Source organism: Carica papaya, chromosome 6 (assembly GCF_054855325.1).
Source record: "Carica papaya isolate Zhongbai chromosome 6, ASM5485532v1, whole genome shotgun sequence".
NCBI classification, from domain to species: domain Eukaryota; kingdom Viridiplantae; phylum Streptophyta; class Magnoliopsida; order Brassicales; family Caricaceae; genus Carica; species Carica papaya.
In genome coordinates, this window is record NC_142314.1 from 28,113,111 (window position 1) to 28,138,713 (window position 25,603).

General features: G+C 29.9%; 1 protein-coding gene across 2 annotated transcripts; it reads right to left on the reverse strand.

Moving 5' to 3' along the window:
• Positions 1-2,355: 2,355 nt before the first annotated feature.
• WRKY13 (WRKY DNA-binding protein 13) lies at positions 2,356-10,010 on the reverse strand. 2 transcript variants are annotated; one of them, XM_022039826.2, is made up of 4 exons: positions 9,961-10,010; positions 9,566-9,820; positions 8,900-9,148; positions 2,356-2,789 (listed from the first exon to the last, which is right to left on the reverse strand). In XM_022039826.2, the coding sequence occupies exons 2-4, from the start codon at positions 9,793-9,795 to the stop codon at positions 2,621-2,623; spliced, it is 648 nt and encodes a 215-aa protein (XP_021895518.2). In that variant the 5' UTR covers positions 9,796-9,820; positions 9,961-10,010; the 3' UTR covers positions 2,356-2,620. The 2 variants fall into 2 exon arrangements, with proteins under 2 accessions (XP_021895518.2, XP_088079139.1); XM_088223013.1 differs by lacking the exon at positions 9,961-10,010 and having other exon boundaries at positions 9,566-9,865.
• Positions 10,011-25,603: the final 15,593 nt, after the last annotated feature.

Below are 25,603 nucleotides of genomic sequence, written 5' to 3' on the forward strand. Positions count from 1 at the left end.
TACTAATTAGTAAATGTTGAACTTTACAAATTTTTTCATTTACGTAGTATAATTTTAACGACAAGACTGAATTCATTACGGAATAACTTGTATCAATGGTTTCTGTTTGTATATGTTAAACTTTTAGTATAAAGTTTGTTTATTACTAAAAGTGATTACTACTTGAGTCACTTTTCTTGTCATAAGTTTTTAAATTAAGTGAATATCTAAATTAAACACATCATTAACGTTAAACATGTGCATCAACTATTAGAAATAATAATTTAAAAATTAAGGAGACTTTTTATCTTTTAAGGAGTTAAAGACAATAATATAGAAATTAAAGAAACTTAACTAAGGAGTTTACAATAATAATTTGAGGATTCTTTATCTTATATGGAGTTACGGATATGAATGTATCTTTGGATTTTTATAGGTTATAGCTTATGAATTAGATTTCAATATGAGTCTTTTGAGTTTTCCTAAATGGTTGTGGTTTATAATTATCATTTATGTATTTGAAATTTTAAGAGTTATATTTATACTTAAATATACTCATGTACTTAAAGGTTTTTAACAATAACCAGAAATAAAAACCTTAGTTTTCTTTTTTTATTAGTTTCTCTTATTTCTTCCTCCTATTTCAATAAAATATTATATTGAAATAGCCTATCTCTTTAAAATTTTCAACATCAACCATTTTTGTCTAATATTATTTTTGAATGTAAATTCTTTTAGATAAAGACCAATGCACGATCTAATGTCTAACTCTATTATAAATGGGTTACTAGCAATTCCTATTCTTTTAAAAATAAATTTTACTTTGTAGCATTATTGCCTCATGTCACTTACATTCTAAAAGATGGTTGTCACTTGATAAATAAATTTGTATTTTACTTTAGAATCTAATATAATTCCACGGCAAGGAAAGAAGCAATCACCATCCCATATTCTTCAAATAAAAATGATTAATGCCATTGCTACTTCGTTGGCTCCGGTCTCTTTTTTAAACTTAGCATTCTCTTATCATCCAAGTCATCTTTAGTGTGATACCATTCACTTTATGTACCTCATTTTCAATCCAATATTTATATCAAAACAAAACATTTTTCTTCATAATCAAGTTCATAAACAAGTTGTTTGAAAACAATTGTAAGTTTTTGTTATTTCTTCTAACGATTAAATTGCTGACATCTTAACCAAAAACCCTTCCCAAGCCCATGTTCATCAAATTTCGAGACAGACTACGACTTTGTTTCACACTATCATTTGCTTGCAGGAAGTGTAAAGTATATAAATTTACATTAATTTATTACAAAATTTCTTTTTCCATTATTGCGTAAATATTCATATATTGTATTTAGTTCTTTTTGCAATCTAGATTGTATTTGATGCTTATAAAAAAGTGGCATACAAGAAATAATATATATATATATTTTTTAAGTCACAAGATAAGAACTTCAATTGCATTTATGGGCTTCTAAATACTATTCATGATCTAATGTAAAACTTTAATTAAAATGGATTTGGTTGAGAGAATAGTATCTTTTAAAGCTATGTCACATTTATTATCATCCTAATTCTCATTAATTGTGAGCACTAGATTATCACATGACATTTTGATAGTTTTGTGGATAATAATGTCCAATCCTTGTCTAGAATGATCCATATATAGAGAGGTTGAAGTATTATGAGGTCGAATTTTTATTAATGAAAAGTTACAAATAAAATAATAAGTAATAAAATTCGAAGAATGAAGGATAGATTGGAAGACATAACATACTGGTATAAGAAGGTCTGAAGTTAATGAGAGTTAATTGGCTGATTGTTTTGAGATCGTCACAACACTTAGGTTAAGAACAAGAAGAAATATCAAGAATTTGGTTTTGGGAACTTTAGTGAAAGAGAAGTTAACCTTAGAAAGATGACCGCAACTACTTCTGTAGTTGTTAACATTTGTTTTAATCACGATTAAATGACCAGTAATATTTATGTATATATATTGATTATCTAATTATTTGGTTAGTAAGTTATAGCAGAAAAAATTCCAAACACTATCTTCATTCACCCTCTTTTCTAGATCCAATTTAGAAGTCTCATTTTCTGTTTAAAGAAAGAAAAAAAAGAAAGACATTCACCACCAAAAACACAAGTCACTTAAAGGAGTTTACAAAAGTTCAGGTAATAACCATTGTTTAGAAGTACTAACAAAGAAAAAAAAAACAAAAACTGAGTTTAGAACAAAAGCATTGAGTTTATAACCAAAGTTCTTATTTTCAAACTATAAACTTTCCTTCTTGACTTTCTTTTTAAACTTAAATAAACAGTACCTCCTTATGCATACAAATTATCTGTTAATCTTTTAAGGAAAGTATATAATAGGAAAATAAGAAACTTTTTCTCTATTTTTCAATATAAACTCACGACTATGTCTTTCTTTTACCCTCTTATTTTTATTGGTTTACACACTACACATACAAGAGAATGCAAGAGATCAAACATGGCGACCATTTACATACATATTATATTGTTTATTTTATGATGATGTGGAGATATAAAACTATCAAACACTAGAGGCTGATAAGACAATCTAGCATATCATATGGTTTATAAATTGTTTCAGTCATATGCATGCAGGTAACTACCAGAAGAAGTTGAGGTGAGATGGAGCTTGGGAGTCTTCGAGATCATGTGATGGAGAATGTACATGTCTTCCTTCGTATGTCGTTATCACCATTCTCGGATCCTCAGCTAATCTTTCCACACGTTTCTTTACGCGGCAATTGTCTTGGGTACATCGATAATAGCTCCTGCATCCACAACATCATATTGGTTTCCTCACTCTCTATCGAACTATAGATATTGAATTCTTAGAGAAAAGAATTACAAGATCTAAACTGGAATTATACCAAATTATGACATAAAATTTGTTATTTAACATATGAATAAATTATAATATTTTCACTACAACCAGTTACTATTTATATATATATGTTATAACCACATCTATGTTTATATATAAAACATAATTGTTGTCCAATACATATGGCTTGTTATGTGGAAATTTAGTGCCATATAGTTTGAATTATATTGTTATACATTAAATCATTAATTTGTTATGATGTTATCTTGTAGCTTTGTATTCTTTTTCCACAAATTTGATTTTTTAGTCTCAGATTTGTATAGTCTTTCATTTAAAATGTCTATTATGCCATATGCCTTGGGCTTTTGGAGGGGATCAATGTCAACAGAAGTTCAATGGGTTCTAAGCTGCTACAATTTGTTAATTACACTCTTTTTTTTACTTCTTGTAAGCTATGCGAGTACTTATTGGTTTTCAGGAAAATTCTAAGTTGTTTTGAGTTGTCTTTTCTTTTTCCTGAGAGTGAAAGAGTTAAGTACAAAATGTTAGAACTAACTCTTTCATATCTTAGATTATGCATTAAGTAGGACTCATCGAAAGCTTTTAAAAGATGAGACAAGAATTATTAGCTTGCCATATCCAAGATTCTTGTCACAAGGGTGACTCGAATTTTATCAATTATGAGGCTCTTCTTCATTATCTCTTTCTTAAAGATGTTGATTAAAGTGACAAAAAGAGTGGGGAGTATAATGAGGGACTTTCGCTGGGAAGAAAGTGAGGCTAATAGGAAATTACATTTAGTTAATTAGGAATTAGTTTGTACAAGTAAAGGTTTTGGAAGTTTTGAGCTAAAGCCTATTATGGACTAGAAAAGGGTTTGTTGTTGAAATGATTGTGGCAATGTGCGAAAGATCTAAATTCCTCATGGCATAGTTTTATTCATGAAATTACAATACGTTCGTAAGATTTTTCTTTCCCCATCTTGTTCTCTAAGCGTTCTATCTAAATTTAGAAGGATGTTTTGTTGTGAGAGGAGGTGCGTAGTGCGGGTAGGCAGGTGGCAACCAATTTAATTATCTTGATCTATTTAAATGTTTGGTAGGGATTGAAGAACCTAAAAATTTATTTCAATGGTTTCACACCTAATTTTATCCTATCTAAATAAAAAATTGCTTAAATGTGAAGTATTAAACGTAGATGCCAATTTTCTCACAGTTTATATTATTGTTATTATGTTCTTTATGATTACGTTATAAAAGAAAGAAGGGGGCCCAAAATTAAGACACAATCCAAATAAAAACTGCTTATTACTAAGCACTGTTAGTCTTGGTTCATGTTAAAAGAAAAAAAAAAGAATGAAGCCCAAACTCCCAATTCGTTCCCAAAGTAAACCCAAGTCCAGCTCTCAAAACTTTAAACCGACACCATTTGGAGTCAATAAATTCCACTTAATGACTTGACAAAGATGATTACTATAATGCAATTTTTGTAGGGTTTTTTTAGGAAGAAGATAAAAAGCTTTTGTTTTTTCCTTTTATTCATGAACATTGTCTTATCATGGAATTGGTTAGAATGTGTTTGATTTTCATGTCCAATCTATTTACATATCATAGAAGGGAGACACTAAGTTAAAAGGAATGGTTTTATTCTCTTATATGTAAAAAGATGGAGATGATATGAAGAATTACGAGATTCATTAATAGAAGACCTTGAGGAATTTTAAGAGGGTAGTAATATAAAAAGTTGGCTAGAATTTCTTAATTTTTCTTTTTGTTTATTTTCTATTTTTTTTAATGCATTTAACTTTCCTCACCCCCATGTGGTTCCTAAATGTCAATAAACTTTTTTCCTTTATGGACAAACTCCACAATCATATATTTTGAAATAGATAAGTCATTAATTAATCATATACAAAACTCCACTTCTAATAGAATCATCAAGAACTCTATAATTTTTTTTTTAAAGTTTATAATCTACTATTTTATAGAATTTTTTCATGTGTGATTGATATAACAAAAAGTTTATTTTATTTATCCTTTAATTTAGAGAACTAGTGATTCTTACTCCAAAGAAGGGTAAAACTAAGTTTGATTCATTTATCTTAGTAAACTCTTTTAGATAAAGAGAAGATAATCGGGTACAAGCTCACCAGAGTCTCAATCTATTTTGCCCAAAGATGGTGTAATAAGGTGGTATAGTTGTTTAGGCCAGATGGGCACCTCTCGTTTAAGTCTTTTACGATATGGAAAGGTGTAAGGGGAAGGGATCCTAGGAGAAGGCCTATTGAGAGTATGGTTCGGTCTTTTAAGAATCTTCCAAGAAATAAAATTTTCATATTATGGATTTCAAAAGGCTCATATTTTTATTTTGAGTTTCTCATAGCATTGTATACTAAGAAAGATGTTACTAATAGATATCTTTTCTTTAGAATAGTTCATTATTAGTCAGTAATATTATATTGAACTATTTTTTACCTTCCCAAGTTTGATTGATAGTAATGTCCTGATAGGGGTCGGTGGAGTATTATTCATCATGTGGAATTGTTTATGTATAACCCGAAAAGATATGGTCGTTTGACTTATGTTTCTTTTATACCTGTTTGGTTGATTTGGTCATAAAGAAAGAGCATGTTTCAACCAAAAGACACTCCTTAATGAGTATGCGGATCTAATAAGAATTAGGCTAGCTAGATGATCCAAAGTGATGTTCCTAATGTCATAATGTGTCCATATTATGATTCCTTTATTTATTTTTCTATAGTGAAATTGTTCTCGACCTTTCCTCTATACCTATTGTTGGGTATTTAGGATCCCCTAACAACGTATTGTTAAAAATTTAATGTAGATTGGTTAGCTAGAGGTACACCAAGTTTAACACAACTACTATTGGTATTTTGAGGGATTAGGTTGGGTAATTAGACCTGATTTTTATAAAAATATTGGAGTTGATTCTAATGAATTTAAGTATTTGAATATTAAGAAAGTCCTATTGTCAATCAACTTTTTTATCGATACTAGTTTTTTTTTGTGGGTGATTGAAAATGATTTGTAAATTTTTATAGTGTAAGTTATTGAAAAAAAATTCATCTTGGCATCTAAATAATACTAAAAACGAGATCAAGGTGTGGGTTGACAATATTAGGGATGTGAGTTATATTCAAGTAAACAAGGTTATGAATTTGATGGCTAATTCTCTTGCAAAGTTGGGGGTAAAAAGACCCAAAATTTATTGCTTGTGTTGGATGGGCTTCATTGAGATCTTTGGATACTTTAATTGTGTGCTTGATAAGTTGAATTGATAGATTTGCTTTTATTGTCATGACTTCTTTTTTTTAAAAACTTAACAGCTACTGATGAGGTTTGCAAATTCTCTTGATGTGAGGCTTTTTTTTCTCTTTTTTTTTCTTATTTTCTTTTGTAGGCTCCTTGCTTCTCAATGATATTATTTTGGATACTTAAGGTGTTTAATCCGTTGATACATTTTTCTTGCATTTACATAGTAGCACAAGTAGGCTTAGGAGAGTAGTGTGACCTATGCAATAAGAATCATTAGACTCCTTTGTTTTGATGTCAATCCTTTATCTTTAGGTAGCAACTCGAATTTTTATGGTGTCACTATTGCTTGAAGTTGTCCTCTTGATTTGAGTGCGATAGGATAGGTCTAAATAGTCCCTAAAGTTGTTTTCTCGAAGTTTTTCGAAAAATTCTTGAGCTCAAGTTTTCTTACAATTGGTAGTTTGTTTCTTATAATGGGTAGTGGATATATCTTTATTATTCTTAGTTGCAGTTAGTTCTCAATATTCATACTAGTAGTGTTTGTTTGACCCTATGAGATTGTTCAAAGTTATTCTTATTATTTGCAAGATTCTTAAATAATATATTAAACTAATTATCCGAAAGCTTAAAAGTGAATAGGAATTAACTAATAAGTTTTTGCACTATAACACGACCCCTCATACGCAAATTTACTAGGTTGAAAGTGTAGTTAACGCCCAGGCATCAAGCCTTTTGTTAAATTCATATTTTATAAAAATAGAAAGTATAGAATATAAAAATTACAACTTTAACTATCACAACACCTTAAATAATTAACTGAATTAGTCATCTTAAAAGTTTAAATTAATAGAAAATGAACGAACCAATTTTTTATATTCTAACAAAACCAATATATGGAGGCTAAAAATATTTTCTAAATATTTTTATATACTCTTTAATGTTGGTGTCCAGATTGATTAAGAGAGATTCTTTGGTTCGTGATAAAAAATATCATACATTTTACTTCTAACAAAAGCGAAACAACTAAAAATATTTTCTTAAAACCTAATTAACCTATAAGAAATCACAAAAAATCGATCTATAATGTAAATTTTTTCCGCAGAATCTATAGAAATTGAACTAGAATATCCATACTATATTACAGAAGGTTTTTAACTGTACTTTGTCTATGGTATATTCAGTGAATTACTCTCTCTGTCTATGTGTGCATGTATAACTAAATATCACAAGTTGTATTTCCTGTACACTAGTGTTGACAATTGATAACATAATTAAAGGGGTTGAAGATCAGGAATCTAATCAGATTGAGTCGGCAAAGTTTTAAGCATTATTAGTGATTACCAATAAAGACAAAAAAGAAAAAAAAAATTTAATGATTCAAATTTCTGGATAGGTATTATTATGATGCTGTGTGCATGCATATAATACCAGCCCATAATTGAGGTTATTAGTCAAAATTATTCATTTCAAAATGACATAATAAAATTCTTTTATAAATATATAAAATCTATTTTGTAATTAATTTATATATATATATATATACTTTTAAACTATGAAAGTTAAATCTACTAATTAAATTTTCAAATTAGTTTGTTTTAGACATAGATACTATATTTAGTATAGTACACTAATTTCTTCACTAAGTCGGGACAAATGAACCTGCTTAACTTTGACTTAGTATAAGGGTAATACTCATTTGCTAAACCAAAATAATATTAACAAACCCTTAAAGAAAATGAGGTGCATATTTAACCTATATATATATATATATTTTTTGATGGATATTTTATCTATCGATATATATATGTATATACTACGTTATTAATATTAAAAGCTAACAATCCTCTAATAGAAATTACTGTTTGAAGTACAGTACTTGCATATGTAGACTGTGTCTATACATACAAAAAACGCATAGTTTCTGTACTCTACACTCTCTCTCTCTCTCTCTCTACACGCCTGGTGGTTTCAAAAGAGATACTAGGCTGCAGTTTAAATCATAACCATAGCCTGCTCGTGATATATATACACACACACACACATATATACATACAAGCACAAACGTTATCCCTAAAGCCTTCTCTCCCAGCATTAAATAAAAATACGTATACAAACTATACGAACATATGGGTATTTGAGCTTTTACTGACTTTTCTAGTAGGAGAATGAAATGTAAAGCTCCTCACTAACACTGGTTAAAAAAAAAAGGAAATCCAAGATTAATAATTTTATCTAGCATCAAACAGTAGTACTCTCGGGTATCTTTCACTTTTTCTTTTCATGCATATATAATAAGTCCATATAATATATATATGTATAGGGCTAGTTAATTGAATAATATGCGGTGCTCAATTCTGTTTCTAGCTTTACGTTGTTGCATATACATACAACTTTCTATCTTAGTTCAAAAGATATCCAAGTTCCCTTTTCATGGAACATTATAATTGAAAAATTGTTTCATTTTTTAGCATTTCATCTTTTGAAGCTAATTATTAGTTTGTATGTTGTGCTTTTCGGGTTAATTGATTTTTAAAATTAACAAAATTATAAATTTGGCAGAAATATATATTATTTATATATATATATATATATATTACCCATGCACTTATCTCCTGCACCGAGGCTGTAAAAGAGCATATGGTAATAATGATAGCAGGTATAATGATACTGAGAGAGAAAGGGAACATGGCATGTGTAAATGGGATACAACTAATTATGCTAAAATCCAAGTTGAAAAGATTAATTTTGAAATATATATGTATATACATATATAAAAGTGTACCTGGGATGCTGAGTGTTCTTGACAACTTTCTGCCCATATTTCCTCCATTTGTATCCATCGTCCAAGACATCGACATCGCTCATAGTCTTGAAGCAAAACCTAGGTTCCCTTACTTTCCTTCTTGCTTTTATTTTCTTCATTTTCATGGCTGAAACCCCAAGATGATGATGATGATCATCATCATCATCGTCATCATCTCCATGATGGTTATTACTCTTGCTGCACTCAATATTTCCTTCTCCCCACGCCCTATATCAAACATGCATGCATTAAAAACCATTATTATATATACATCAAAACAGGATTAATTGCTCTTTATGCATAGGAGATGATCATTAAGAAATAAATAAAAGGGAAAATACCAAATAATACGAAATAATATCACGTAAATAAGTTTCATTGAACAGCTCATGTAGCTTTCTTACGTTGATGAAATAATGAAAGTTTAAATAACATGAAACTTTTCTGTCCAACAAACTCATATGAAAGTTCAAATAACATGATATTCTTTTCCAAGATTTATGTCACTCATGTAAAATGATATTTTCGTTGAGATGCTGATCTAAATCAGATGACAAAATAAAAATCAGACCCACAAAAGAAAAAGAAAAAAAGAGAAGAACAATTTATATATATATATATATAGAAGTTTGTAAGTTGAATTACCAGGTGAGATTTGCAGTAGATCTTTGCAAGGAAAGGAGACGTTGTGTATGCTTCGGAGAGGAAGAGAGTAGGGTTTGAGGATTAGAGAGAATTGGTAAAGTGAAGGAGGTGTTGAGAGATTGGTGAGAGGGTGTTAATGGAGGAAAAGTTAGGTTTTGAGGTGGAAAAGAAAAGAAAGCTTCCTCCTCTAATAATCCCTGCCTAACCATGCCTTGGGAGCACGACGACATCTCTCTCTTGTTACCTACTCACTCTCTGCACCATCGCGAATAATGCAGCTTAGTTTCCTTTTATACCCAAAATAAACTCTTCCATACATATATATATATATAATATTTGTGAGTGTGAAGAGAATTTTTCTAGGAAATAAAACAAAAAAGTAAGCGAAACTATACCTGTAAGCCAACCACTTTCCCTTTCAGCCTCCACTTCCTCTCTTTCTTTCATCTGTTCAAAAGATAATGACTTTGTCGGATTTTGAAATTTCAGTAGTTTGTGCTAAAATTTTAATATGTTGTTAAAATAATTGTTTATTAAAATTATTTTTGTTTAAAATTTATTCAGTATTTAAGATAATAATTATAAACAATAATATTTAAAAAAGTACAAATTATGCTTCTGATAAAAATAACTTTTAATATTAAGGATGAATTTTTAGTAAAAGCAAAAACTATATTTTAAAAACTACAAATTGTGATATTTGTACTTAATCTGATAAAAGCATATTTTAACTTTAGTTTTTATTAAAAATATTTTAAATTTTATTTATTTAGTTATAAAAATATTTTTTTAAAAATAAACATCCATATCAAAATGATAACGAAATGGGACCTAATATATTAATAAAAAAGTCTTTTCTTTTTTATTTTTCCTTTTCATATATATATATATATATATGCTTTAGAATAAACAAAAGAAATATGATAAAAATAAAGGAAAAGGTCCACAAAAAACCAAAAAAACTAGGAAAAATGAACTATAAGTGTATCAACAGTACACGTGCTTTACTGTAGCTGCTCTATAGACTATCAATAATATTTCTCATATGAAAAATACTTCTTTGTATACAAAATGCAATAGGTGATGAACTTCCAAATGGAATCACTTTAGAATGGTTAAGAAATCAAACTAATATGTGATAATCCATCCAAGAAGTTGGGGGTAATTTTCTATCAAATTCAGAGTATTCAGGTTTAAAAGTAAAAAGAAATTTTATTTGCATCATCGTATAATATATAAAATATTTTTTATTTCATTTTTATACCTAATATAATATAGTTATATATCATTTAGAATTATATCAAGTTAAATTCCAACGACAATTTGATTAAACTATCGTTAAATTTTATAAAACTTGCCTTAAATTTAACTAGTTGTTATCTTTAGAAACTCTTCTATTATACAATATTGAATTATTGTATATTTATCAACTAAAAACAAACCCTTATTATGTCATTGACTTTTCTTTTTTTTCTTTTTTTTTTCAAATAAAAATCTATTGTAATTTAACAAAAAGAAAACATGTGACCATATCATAAATAAATGATATTACTCTAGAAGCATTTAGACATTTTTATACCATAATAGATGAATTAACAGAAAAAAAAAATTAATGCACAAATTATGGAGAGAGTGATTTTTTCATAAACAATATTAAAGTCTTTATTAAAGTTAATTCTAATAAAAAATTATAAGTAGTAAAAAGAACTATTTAACAAATATATAAGTTAGAATAAACCATAAAATATTAAGATAAATTACTTATAAGGTACATAAATTAATATAGATCATTCACCTAAAGTATATTCACGAGTCGCTTACATAAAGAATATACTTTGATCAGTTACAAGATAGAAAACAAATTATCAACAGAATATTATATAAGATCAAACTCGACCAAACTATGAAATAGAATTATTTCATACCATGTTAGATTATGACTCATAATAGTGTTTAAAAAAGTTGCTCAACATATACATAAACTGCTATATATCTTTACACTTTATTAATGTAGAATTAAATGTAACGACAAAAATATTGTAATCTCCTAATTTCAAGTACTATTAGCTTAATAAATTTTCATGAATTCAAATGATTCCCATCCAAAAAATTAAGTTTTTGGATATGATCTTTATCATATCAACAAAGAAATGATTTACAAAAGATTCAAAAACTCAGCTTAAATATATTTGGATCTCCAACACAACTTAGAAACTTTCATATCCTCCCAAAGTTACAAAGTATTATATTTTCACTATTGAACTGCCATTTACTCTAAGAACAATTGTAACACTTTGAATTAGGTTTAGCATTTTTAAACCTAAATTATCATTCTTAAAAGTCAAACTCAATTTTTTTTAATACTTAGTAACTCAACTAATATTCAGCCTACATGACAGCTATTATCACGTTAATTAGTATGAACAAAGAAAAGTTTTACATATATATATATATATACGTATATGTACACTGTGCCAAAAGAATATTTCTACTTGACCTTAGAAGCTAGCAATTGGGAAACTTGAAGAAGTGAGTGGAGTTTTGCTGTTGAAGGCGTTTTATTTTTTTCCCAAAGGCGTATGAAAAAAAATCTCTATGAACTTTTTTATGGAATCAAACAATAAAGAAAGAGATGAGTACACAATAATAGATCATCACCCAAAATCTCACAAGTAAAAATTTTTATCATTTGCCCCACATGTAAAAATAATTATAAGCAATATCTCAAAAAGAACAGCTTCTAAATCATTAAAATTTTAAATTTTCAAAAACTTAAAAAAATCAGACAAGAGATGATGAGGTGATATGAATATATCTATCACTTTCTAGGGTTTCTTTTATATTTTTTTGCTAGGGTTTTAATTATCTTGAAAAGTATGAATATTACCATAATAAAAAATCAAGAGCAATGATGATGAATCTTGGGTGCAATCTCTTCCTCTGCACCGCCGGTGAAGATATCATTATGATTGATGAAAGAGGCTCTATTTGACTTTTTGCAGAGAGAGAGAGAGAGGAAGAGAAAGAAAAAAGAAAAGCTCCTTACCTTTATAATCTCCTTTTTCCATTAATTCCAGAACTTATAATTATTATTACTTTTAAAATTTCTGTTTATTTCTACCCACCATTCTCAATGGCTCCCCAAATTCCAATACCCAACAGTATCCTGTAATAATTAATCATCACTTCATTAATTAAGCATAAATTAAGAATCCCTCTGTAAGTAATTGCTTATAATTATTTCCCCTTTTTACAATTACCATTTAACAACATTAGTAACTAATATATATATATATATTATATTTAATTGGACCATGCCTTACCTTATGACCATGTTCAATTTATAACCACACATTAATTTTCCAGGAACCGGGGATCAATAATTGATTAGTTATAATTCAATAATTATGTTAACTTTGTACTTGACGGTATTAAACTGACACATAAATTATTAAATAAACTTCGTTTGGTTGAAGATAATTTCTGGATCACATCTATATATATATATATATATGCATGCATACGTAACGGCTTTATATTTTGATATATATATATATATATATATATATCTATGTAGGTATATGTTTATGTAACTCTTTTCAATTAGCTACTTAAACTTATAACTTGCACCTTAGCATGCAATACAAAAAACATTTTGTTAGATTATTGTCTAAGATAACTCAAAAAAGTAATTGTTCAATTCAATTTATATATATATATATATATATGCGTTTACACATTATTGGGTCTCCGTTTAAATCATTATATATAATATATAGATATATAATTCAAAGATAAATTGAATTAATATCTGGAGGAAAAACCTATTTATGATTCGAATTGGGAAGAAACGTGTTGCATGTTGTACACATGCATGCACGCGTGCAATCAGGTTGAATTTTAATGTGTGGTGACACTCATTTATTCAAATTTTTAATTCTATTAAAAGATTTATTATCTCAAATATCTAAATTACATTCAAATCAAATGAATGTAATTAGTATGTGAAAACATAATTGAAATATGTAATTTTTTTGTTATTATAGAATTGTACAACTCTCTCTCATTACATAGTATAAGAGTACCAAAAAAGAAGAAATAAATCAAATAATTCACTACACCTAATTAGTTACAAAATATACACCTAATTAATTAGTGAAATCAATAACTGATTTCTGCTATTAAAAGTCAATTGTAATCTCATAGTATCCGAGACTTTCATAATAATTTTTTGCGATTAAATGCCAATTATTATTCCCCAAACATATGTGATTTCCACCATTCTTCTCACGTTAGATTGTAGATGTCAATCATATCTAATTTGTGAAGAAATTTTTCAAAACTTTCTTAAAGAAGACCTTTGGTGAGGATATTCGCAATTTGAATTTTGCTAGACACATATACCATTCAGATAATACATTCTTCTATAGATCAATTTTCACATATTTGGATTATCATGTTGTTATAGTAGGGTTTTATTGGTAACTCATCCAAAAGTTTTTTTAGCTATTATCCTTCACAAATTCTTTGTGCCACTACTTTGAATTCCGCTTCAACACTACTTTTGCTATTATATTTTATTTCTTACTCCTTAATGTGATCAAGTTCCACGAGACAAATATGTAATATATAGTAATAGATCTTTTATTTTTTGTTAAACGTACCCAATCCACATCTATAAATGTTTCTATTCCCTTAGTTTTTACTCTTCTTAAAGAATAACTCATTTCTTAAAAAGTCTCTAAGCTATCTGAGAATCTTGTAGACAACATTTAAGTGAATTTATAATAGTGAGTGCGTATGTCGACTAACTACATCGACTGCAAATGCAATATCTAGTCGAGTATGTAATAAATAGATTAGTTTACCAACTAATCTTTAATATTTTCCTATTTCAACTAGTTTTCCCTTCTTTTATCTTCTTCCTTGCCTCAATATATATATGTGCATAACATCAACTGGTTTCAATCAAGAGGTCGTATATGTATTTCCATTTAGAAGTACTTATTCCATTCCTTGATCTGGGAACCTACGTCGTTAAGAGATATTGCATTGTATTGTTGGGCCTTAATTTTAAATGTATTGGTTCAAATTTTTTCAGTCTCTTCATTTCTCATGTAACATCACCTATTAGAATTATATTGTCTACATAAATAATTAAGATTATTTTTCTCCTACTTTCAGATTACTGAAAGAAAATCTTGTCATTAGATTGCACTTGTTGATATCGTTGTCCTTTTATCACTTTAAAATTTGGATGTGCCAAATGTTATCCATATGTTTTTTGCTATGAGAGCAACAACAAATAATTCACATAGTAAAAAATCTTGAAGCAGAAATAAGTTAGATCTTTATTGATAAGGGTCTTCTAAGGAGATGAAGTTCTCTAATACTCTTATAGGTAAGGAATCGATTAAATAAACATTGTTATGGGGAAAAATTCTAAAATGGAGAGTCATAAACACTTGAATTAAAAGGGTGTGACTAACGTTAATGATGAGAAGAATTTTCCATTCGACATTTCCCTTATGCTCATGCATGTGCAAATAAGATAGGCAATGATGATGCCAAGTTATCTCAAGAAGTTTAGTAAAAAAAAAAATTCACTACCATTTTCTAATTTTAGTAATTTGACTTTAGCATTAAAGTGTCATTCAATGAAGCTAAAAATTAGAGATGTTAAAAACATCATTTATTTTTTTAAAAAGAAACCAAATGAACCTAAAGTAATTATTAACGAATAAAAGCATATACTTGCGGCCATCAATTGGCTTCACAAGTGCAAAATAATAAACAACTTTAGGAACTGAGACCTATATAGTTCTCTCATTCCATGTGATAAGTATAGGTAAGAGAGGGGACACAAGTTTGCTAAAAAGCAAATAAGTTGTGATAAAATGAGTTGAAGGATTAACATAGCCCAATGTTTAAGCCTAGTGTATTGATGACTCATGGGTACACATGCAACTAGTTTAGCTTGTGGTGGAGCATTAAGCGATAGATGGTAAAAATAACTATATTGTATCTTAAAGGAAGATGTTCCTAGTAACCTAATTAAGGATCAAAAGTGAGTGGGATTGTAACATCCCGAGTCCAAAAATTAGGCTCAAGATGATAAAATTTAATTTTTTAAAATAATAATAATGTGTAGGGTTTAATTTTAATTATTTTTTTGAGATATATGTATTTTGGGCATCTTTGAAAATAATGTTAGAAAGTATGGTCAAACTGAAAATAAGAGAAAACCTGTTTGAAAAAAAATTTAGAATTGCGGGGTCAATTCGTAAAAAAAAAAAAAAACAGGCCACGTGGACGCCCAGCCAACGACGCGATGAATTGCCACACGCTGCGTGGCAGACATGCTGACACAAGCTCCATGTAAGAAGCCATGCTGACAATCTGCGTGTCAGGCTGATCAAATGACTCTGGGCCACTCCCACATGTGAGAATGATCCAAATCGATTCCTCGAATAGGCTCGATCAAATGACTCGCGTGTCTCCAATTGAACCGTCCAAATACGGTTCCCAAATAACTTCGATTGGACGACCTTCGTTGCACCATATGGACCCACACAGATGACCCCGATTAAAGAATGAAGGGTATTTGAACCTCTCTTACCTGGCTCCCCAAAACACTAGCCAATGCCCTAACCGGATAAGAAAAGGAGGAGAGCTCAGCCATCGAAGAGACATCGGCGCCATTGTGCTAGAAACCTAAACTGCGTTGGTAAACCCAAATTTCCTTCATTTTCTTACTATTTCTCCGCCCTTAGCCGCCTAATATGTTTTTGATGTAGGGCGAACGAGAGGATCCGCAAATCGCAAGGGAGGGACAACAAAGTTTAGTTGAGTCGCTGCATCGGAGGACCAAAATCGCAAGTAATACCCTATTTTCCCCCTCATTTCTCCAAAAAACACCATCTAACCATGATTTAAACAAATTTTTACTAGGAATTGGCCAAAATCGATTCAACCAAAAGGAAGAATCACTAGAGAATGAGGACCAGGCGGCGGAGCACGATGATGCCACCACGCCGGAACCACCCAACTCCCGGTGAGGTTTTTTTGCCTTTTTGGCCATTCCTTGCGTATTTTCACGCCTTTTTGATGTACATCTTCAATCTTATCAAAAAAAGTTAAGAAAACTAAGAATCAGGAATTGTCAAGAACCATAATGAAAAAGGCAGTATCAGGGACACCAGCTTAGTGTAAGAATCACTCACCATTTTTCTTGTTATGATTAATTAAAGCTAAATCAATAATAAACAAGAATTATAAACTGTTTGGCAATCCTTTGATTAATTAAATATAGGCTGCCGATGGAAGCAGTAATCGATTTATCTATGTTCGTCACTAGTTTAATTGTGTTATTTATTTTTGATTCTATGATCATTTTATTTTGTTCTATTTTAATTTACCTTACTCTATTTTGCCTTAATCAATGTCCTTTCAGTCAACCTAATATGTTTTCTATTCTTCTTACATTATATCTATCTAGAATCAATATATTAATCATGCATTTTGAATCATTATGTCATATTCCATTCTGTTTTATTATCACGTCTCACTATACTTAATTTTACATTAATTTATTCAAGTTCTTATTCTACTACCCTATTTTATCCCATTTTTATTTACGAGTTCATTCTCTTATGTATTTTAAAATATGAATTTAGTACTTTTGTGTTGTTTGGGATACGAGCATATGTGTCATTGGTGACTAAATAATAAATAAAAGAAAAGGTATGTGTAAATTAATATTGTTGAATGAAATGGCCTATTGGGTGTCATGAAAAAGAGTGTACAAATTTGGTACATAGAGTAAACTCTATCGTGGACATTACCATCAGCTATATAGGGCTGAGAAGTTTCACACCAGATGGGATTAGGAGGTTAAAAGTTTCACTCATACCGGACGGGATATTGAGACAGTTTTTAGTTGTGGCACTCATTACCGGACGGGGTATGAGGACAATCGATTTAATTACAAAGAAAGTATATGTATTTACGTATAACGGGAATCCTTAAGGACCTTTAGCGATACTAGTAGGGAAAGACAAAATGATAAAGTAGCGATAGACATGGTAAGGAATCCGACTTTGGAAAAATAATGAAGAATCAAATGTTATATATATTGAAATGTATACTATTAGATTGTTATTCTGATTTTTATCTTAATTTATGGCTTTTGAGAAATTACAGGTTATGAGAGAAAATACTAACATTTTCAGTGAAACGAATAACGAATGCACAAATATTTGAGTTTTATTAAAAGTGTGCTCCATTGGTTGTTTTATATTTTTTACAACTCTTTGATTTTTCGTGTTAGCGGTAAGACGTTGATATCTTTACTGAGCTAATGTAGCTCACCCCTTTCTTATTAACCATTTCGTATCAGGATGATCAAGACCCAGATCCTGAATAGCAAGAGACTAGTTAAACAATTACCATTTCTCCTTCATCAATTTTGAGTAGAAGTTAATCATATTTATTGTTAATATTTTTTTCGTTTTAAGTTCTAAAGCATTCCCATAGCTTCTATTTGGGTGTTTTAAGTAAAGTATAAGGAACGCAATCTTTAAACTTTAATTCTTTCGCTAAATAATTTTTTTTAAATATTATTTATATTATTATTAGCAAGCTAAATACTTGAAATTTCTAATAGGAGTTTGAGTTTTTATAGGGATAGAATTCCTTATAAGACAAATTATGAATCGAGAAAATTATTTTGGCAGAAATAAGATTTTCTTATATTTAAGGAATGTGTAAAAGATTTTTAAGGTATAAGAGACAATTTAGTGAAGAAATAACAAAAAAAACTAACATAAAGAATTGACTACATTGTCCATTGTTAATATAAAACTAGTTAGTTTTCTTATACTTCAAAGAAACATATTTAATTGTTACAAGTCAAGTGCAGCATGATGTAAAGTAGGAATATCAAAATATTATTTTATGAGCTAGGAGTAGCTCATAGAACAATATAGGATCTATTCATAAAGAAAAAGCACTCTTAAAAACATAAAAATATGAGAAATTACCTCATTTTATATATAAAAAAAAAACTTTTATTAAGAAAATTAAACAATAAATACATTTGATGTTGAAGTGAGTTAAATGGTCACTAAATGATACATTATATTCTCTACTTATAAAACAAAGGATGTATTTCATGTGTGAATATATAACTAATTATACTCATTATGTTCTCACTTTACTTCTAAAGCCAGATAAAATGTTAATTATTTCGTCACTGGCATATGCATTCATATGCTCATTTTTGGTGTTAAAATTAAATGTTGATCTAATAAGTAGTAGTTTAATCACGTATTTCTATTTGCACAGTGTTGAAAGAGGAAGAGATAGGAGACTATACATCTAAGTTGAAGATAAACACTAAAAATGGACATTGAGAATCATGCTCAATGGTCGAAGAGGTAATTTTTAATAAATCAATGTTTCATTCTTTTTATCATTGGCTTATCGTTTAATAGAGGAATTTGTATTTAATATGTATTGAATTAGCTCCTCATACAAAAAAAAAAAAAAATATTAATTTTGATATGTAAAAAATGTTAAGAAAAAGGAAAAAAAAAAAAGGAATGAAATAAGAACAAAATCTCATTCAATTAAGAAAATATGTCAAAATCAACAAAATTTTAATTTATTATACATTAAAATATTACCTATTATTTAGTGTAATTAAATTGATAGACACTGATTTAATATAGTTAATAAAATATATAAATTTTTTGAAGAATATATAGATGATTTCTTTGTTTAATTTTAGTTTTGTAGTAGGTAATATTGGGGTGATGCCAGCGTGAAGATGAGGTGAGAGTGATGTCATTTAAGTATAAGTTGGGAAATATATGGTATCATTTAAGATTTATGCACTTTTAGCAGGGTGTTTTGGTTTAACATCAAAAAAATAGTAATTAAAAAAGAGTAGTAATTATTCATGGTATGTGCGTATATGTGTATGATCTTTTTTTTTTTTTAATCACATACATATATATATATATATATATATATACATATACATAGGCATGTATATTGATACATATAGGAATATATATAAGGATATATATATATATGTATATATGTATAAAAGAATGATGGGCCCTAAGTTTGGAGATGAGGTGGTTGGCAAACTCCATCATTTCTTTTTGTCTCTGTTTACAAGATAATGAGTGGCCAATTCTCATATATTCTTCTCTCTTTTTTTAAAAAAATAAAAGTTTGATGTATGTTTAAATTTATGTTATTTTTGTTTAAAATTGATTTAGAAATGATTATTTAACACTTTTTAATAATTAAAGAATCTTTATTTATTTTTTTAAATTTTTAAGTGTTAGATATTAATTTTAAAATTATGTCAAAAATTATAATCTTAATCCTAAAAATATATATATATATATATATAAATATATATTTATATGTGTAGGTAACTGAGACATAAAGGTGAAAGTTTTTGGAAAAGTGAAATTGAGTTGATTGGCAGCAAAAGGAATTATATTAATAATATTAATATTATTTTATTTATTTATTTAATAGGAAAAACAGGAAAGGATGGATGGATGGATGGATGGATGAATGATTACACCACGCTCTCACCAAAGCCTGCAATTATAAATTACAATGTTGCAGACAATTCCCACCATGTCACACTCCCCAACTACTGCTTACACTGTATTTTACTAATGTGCATATGTGTATATATATATATATATGTCCTACTTTCTAGATCTGTTTAATTTATTTGCTAAAAATTAGTTAGGCTATATTATTTTTAATTAAATAAATGAATACAAAACATGAAATTAATGTGGATTTTAACATATACTTTATGATTTGGAGGTTTTGAAACTTAATACATATAGAAATTTATTTTTAGCAAAATTTGGTATATATGGTTTAATAATTATTGAGAAAATATAATAGCGTAATTTAAGCATGAAGATCATTCCATTTTTTTAAATTAAAAAAATTATTAGTTTTTATATTATAAAATTTATGCCTTTTTCTTTTTCTTTTATTTATTTATTTTTTTACCATGAAAAGTCTAATTTGAGTATCCAAGTATCAAATTTTTTAAATCTAAACTATATATGTGCTCAAACTAATGATGGTATATTACTTGATTTTATAAGTACTAAATTTGCTAGCATTTAATCTCAAAAACATCATGACCATATTAGTTTTGCATAGTATAGCCCAATCCATATTTTGGACTGTTTTTGGACATTTTACAACAAGTTATTAATCAATTTTAGCTTGATTTATTAATTTCTAAATTTAAGTTACTTATATTTTTAGAAATTCAATTAATCCTCTCTTATATAAGTGCCCAAAACTTAATTAATATAAAATATTGAGTTAACGAAATAATAGCAGAAGCAGTTGAGAGTTTAGTATTTATATTCATTGCACAGTAAATTAGGATATTCAATAAGAATATAAAAATGTCCATTTAAGAAAATTAAAATTATAGAAATAGAAATATAACAAAAATTCTATAAGGTCAACCTCCGCAGGGCAACTCTGATGGAATGTGGGAGACAACTTTTAGTCGCTAACATTTTTACTATTCAGGATCTAAATCTTGATTTTTCTAATATAAAATAGTTAAATAAGAGAGATGAGTTACACTATCCAAATAAGAATGTCAACACTTAATGACCGGTACGGAAAACTAAAGGTTGGTAAAAATCATAAAATAACCAATGGAACCATTTTTTTTTTATATAAATAATTTCATTTAATGTAAAAACTTAAGTTTCATACTCACCTTTTAAGTTCTCAAACTTGACTTATGGAGATGATAATCAAGATAACAATTCATTATACATTTCAAAGAACAATAATCGTCAACTTTTTTACCCACCTACCAGTACCTCTGAGGGTCCATAGGGGTTCCCCCTACATGTGGATCCAATATCCAATTTATTAATTAACCAATCATTCTCATACCCCATCCGGTAATGGACGTCAAACCTACCACTACCTCAATATCCTATCTAGTACGAAGGTGAACAAGTACTTCCCAGCCCCTTTGTGTATGGGACTTTCCAGTCTCGTTCGAGTAGGGTAATGTCCACGATAGAATTTACTCTCTATACTAGGTCCGTACACCTTCTCTCATGATACCCGATAACCCCCTTTGCATACATGTTCACATTATTCACAGCCACCAATCACATACAATCAACTCATTCCATATTCACAGAGCAATAGAGTGATAATTACACAGGTAATATAAATAAATAAATTAACAACTAAGAGAGACATGAGCAAGACATTTATTGCAAATCAATCAACATATAGGGATAAAAATTGTTGAGTAAACTAATGAACAAGAAAGCAATTAAAACCAATAAATTAAAGTACATGAAGTAATGATAAGCAAGTAAAGCAGTATAGCAATAAATAGACAATACAGATAAACTAGGGCAATTATACATTGACTAGTTATTGGCTCCACTGGTGACCTATATTTAATTAATCAAATTTTTTTAATATTTACAAATTATACAGTTATTATTTATTAAACTTTAATTAACCATAACGGAAGAAAAGGGTGGAAGATTTTTACATTAGGTCGGTGTTCGAAATATTGCCTTTTTCACTGCACTTCCTAGCGATTTTCGGATTTTTTAGATTTTTTCTGCAAAAATAAAAATTTATGTCACGTATTCCGAAATAAACAAAAAGACCAAAAATAAGGGTTTTTTAAAAATTTCAGCTAGTTTAGAATTTCGGTGCGGCAGCGGTGCCGTGCTCCGGCGCCCACGGCGGTGTCTGCTCTTAGCCTGGCAAGTTTTGACTAATTTTGTGCGAAAACTTGCAAAATTCAAGGTTATGTGGCCTCTGTTGGCTAGAAAAAGAGAAAAACCAAAACTCACCGGTGGGGGGGATTTCCGGTGTGGCGATCCCACATTCCTCTCTTACAACTGGGGGATTTTCTTTGGTCGACCTGCACAAAAACATGATGGGAATTCAATGATCGAAAGATTGAAGGGAATAGGAAGCGAAACCAGGCTCATCGGACTTTGGGTCGCGGGTGTGGTGGCTCGGCTGAGCTTTACTCTCGTTTTTTGGCTTCTCTTTTGGCCTTTTGGCACCCATATAGATGTGGAGAGGCTTAAAATTGAATTCTAAAGCAAAAGAGGAAAAAAACTCAAGTCCTCGATGTCGGCGGTGGCTCCAATGCAGGGGTAATGATGATCGGCTTTCCTTCTGGCCGCCCTTCTTCTTTTTATCTAGCGTGTCAGGTGCGGTTAGGGTTACAATTTTTGAGGAGCAATGCTTAAATACCCTCTCCACGTCGATTTAGGCCATCCATGCTGGGATACATTGCGCACTCCTAGTCGTTTGATCGCACGATTGGGTTAAATCTAGCCATTCGATTGTGCTTGAAGATGAAATGGATCTGGGTCGTCCGTGGGATCAAGAGGAGATCTAGGTCATTAGATCCACTGACACGCGGATCATTCACATGGTTTCCTGCGTGGACGCGTGTCCGCTTGTCTACCACACGACACACGACAACCGATCACACTGCTGACATGGTGGTCCACGACAACCAAAATTTTTTTTAATTATTTTTACTTTTACCATAGTTTTTCATATTTCTTTTTAAATAGGTCATCTCTTATTTCTACTTTGACCCTGATTTTTAAAAATACTTTCAAATGCATCCAAAACACAATTTTTTTTCAAAAATTCAATTAATATTAAACTTAATTTTTTTTCTAATTTATCTTATCATTATAATTTACTTATCCGGGCCTAAATTCTGGGTCTGGGTGTTACAACTCTCTCCCCTTTTAGAAAATTTAGTCCTTCAAATTTATTGCTCTCTCACTAGTCAAACAGTTGAGAGTATTGGGCTTTGAAGTTTGATTCTAACTTCCAAGTGGTCTCGTCCTTCGAGTAATTCTGCCTTAGGACCTTGACAAAGAGAATTTCTCTGTTGCGAAGTACTATGCTCTTTTGGTCCAAAATACCAACCGATACCTCATCGTAGGATAGATCCTCATGGAGTGGAAGTGACTCATAAGATAAGACATATGAGGGTTTCGGTTGTACTTGCGTAGCACAGACACATGGAATATATTATGAACTCTGAATAGTTCTGGAGATATCCTTAAAGGGAGTGATCTTAAGGAACACCCGATCACCCTTCTCAAATTCCAAGTCTTTCATTCGGGTGTCTGTGTAACTTTTCTGCCTACTCTGGGCAGTCTAGATGTTTTACTTGATTTTAACTATCTTTGCTATGATCTCATCTACGAGGTCTGGGCTAATCAATTTTCTATCATCTGCCTCTTCCCAACAAATCAGCGATCTACAGGGTCAGCCATACAATGTCTCATACGGAGTCATGCCAAAACTTGCTTATTAACTTTTATTATAGGTGAACTCTATCAGAGATAAGTGATCGTCCCAATGCCCTCCGAAGTCTAGAACATAAGCTCTAAGCATATCCTTCAGTGTACGAATAGTTCGTTCTAATTATCCATCTATTTGAGGGTGGAATATTGTGCTAAAGTATAGTTTTATTCTCATTACTTGTTGAAAATTTATCCAAAACTGAGAGGTGAACCTGGGGTCCCTGTTTGATACCACTGTCACTGGAACTCTATGTAGTTCGACTATCTCTCAGATATAGATTCTAACTAACTTGTTCAAGGGGTCAAGTCATTCTGATGGCCAAGAAATGAGAGGACTTGATGAGTTAGTCAATAATTACCCAGACTGCATTATGCTCCGAGTATGCCTTAGGCAACACTGTTATAAAATCCATAGTGATATATTCCCATTTTCACTCCGAAATTAATAATGACTGAGGTAGCCCGCTTGAGCGTTGATACTCTGCTTGACTTGCTGACATACAAGGCACTTGGAGATGAAATTGAAAATTTTCTTTTTCATCCCACTCTACCAGAATCGGGGTCGCATTCTTTAATACATCTTAGTACTTCCGGGATACATAGTGAACTTTGAACTATGAGTCTTTGTCATGATATTTCTTTTCAGTTCACTGTCATTTGGAATACATACTCTGTTCTGGAATCTAAGTAACCCATAAGCAGAGACTCAAAATTCTAGATTTAAACCCTGTTTTGTATCCTTTTTTAGAGTTGTTAAAGTGAGATCAGCCAGTTGAGATTCTTTTATTCTCTAAATCAATTCGGGTTGGACAGCTAGATGAGCTAGACATGTGGTCCTTTTTAAATCTCAGAGCTGTATCTGTTGTGCAGCCTTTATTACCCTACATTCAGAAACCATTATGTGATCCAACATACCTGCACTTTTCTTACTGAGAGCGTTGACTATTACATTACCCTTACTCGGGTGATATAAGATTTTACAATCGTAGTCCTTAAAGAGCTCTATCCAATGCCTTTGACATATATTGAGATCTTTTTAGGTGAATATATGCTTTAAACTCTTATGATTTGTATAAATCTCAAATATTTTTTCATACAAGTAGTGATGCCAGGTCTTCAAAGTGTGAATAATGACGATGAGTTCCAAGTCGTGGGTGGGATAATTCTTTTCATGAGTTTTTAACTATCTGAACACATAAACTATGACCTTTTTGTGCTGTATTAGAACGTAACTCAGTCCTTAGTATGACACATCACTGTATACTATATATCCACTTATCCCACTCAGTAGAGCTAAAATTTGTGCGGTAGTTAATTTCTTTTTAAGTTTTATAAACCTTATTTCACATTCATCATTTCACTCAAACTTGACGTTTTTTTTCGTAAATTGTGTTAGGGGACGGCTAGGCTTGAAAACTCTTCTACAAACTTATGATAATAACCGACCATGCCCAAAAACCTTCGAACTTCCTTAACCAAAGTCAATTTCTCCCAACCTATCATTGCCTCAACCTTCTCGGGATTCACTAATACCTCATCCTTTGATATTATGTGTCCTATGAAGGTAGTCTGCTCAAGTTAAAACCCACAGTTACTCAATTTTGCATATAAAATCTTTTCCCTGAGAACCTGTAAAATCTAA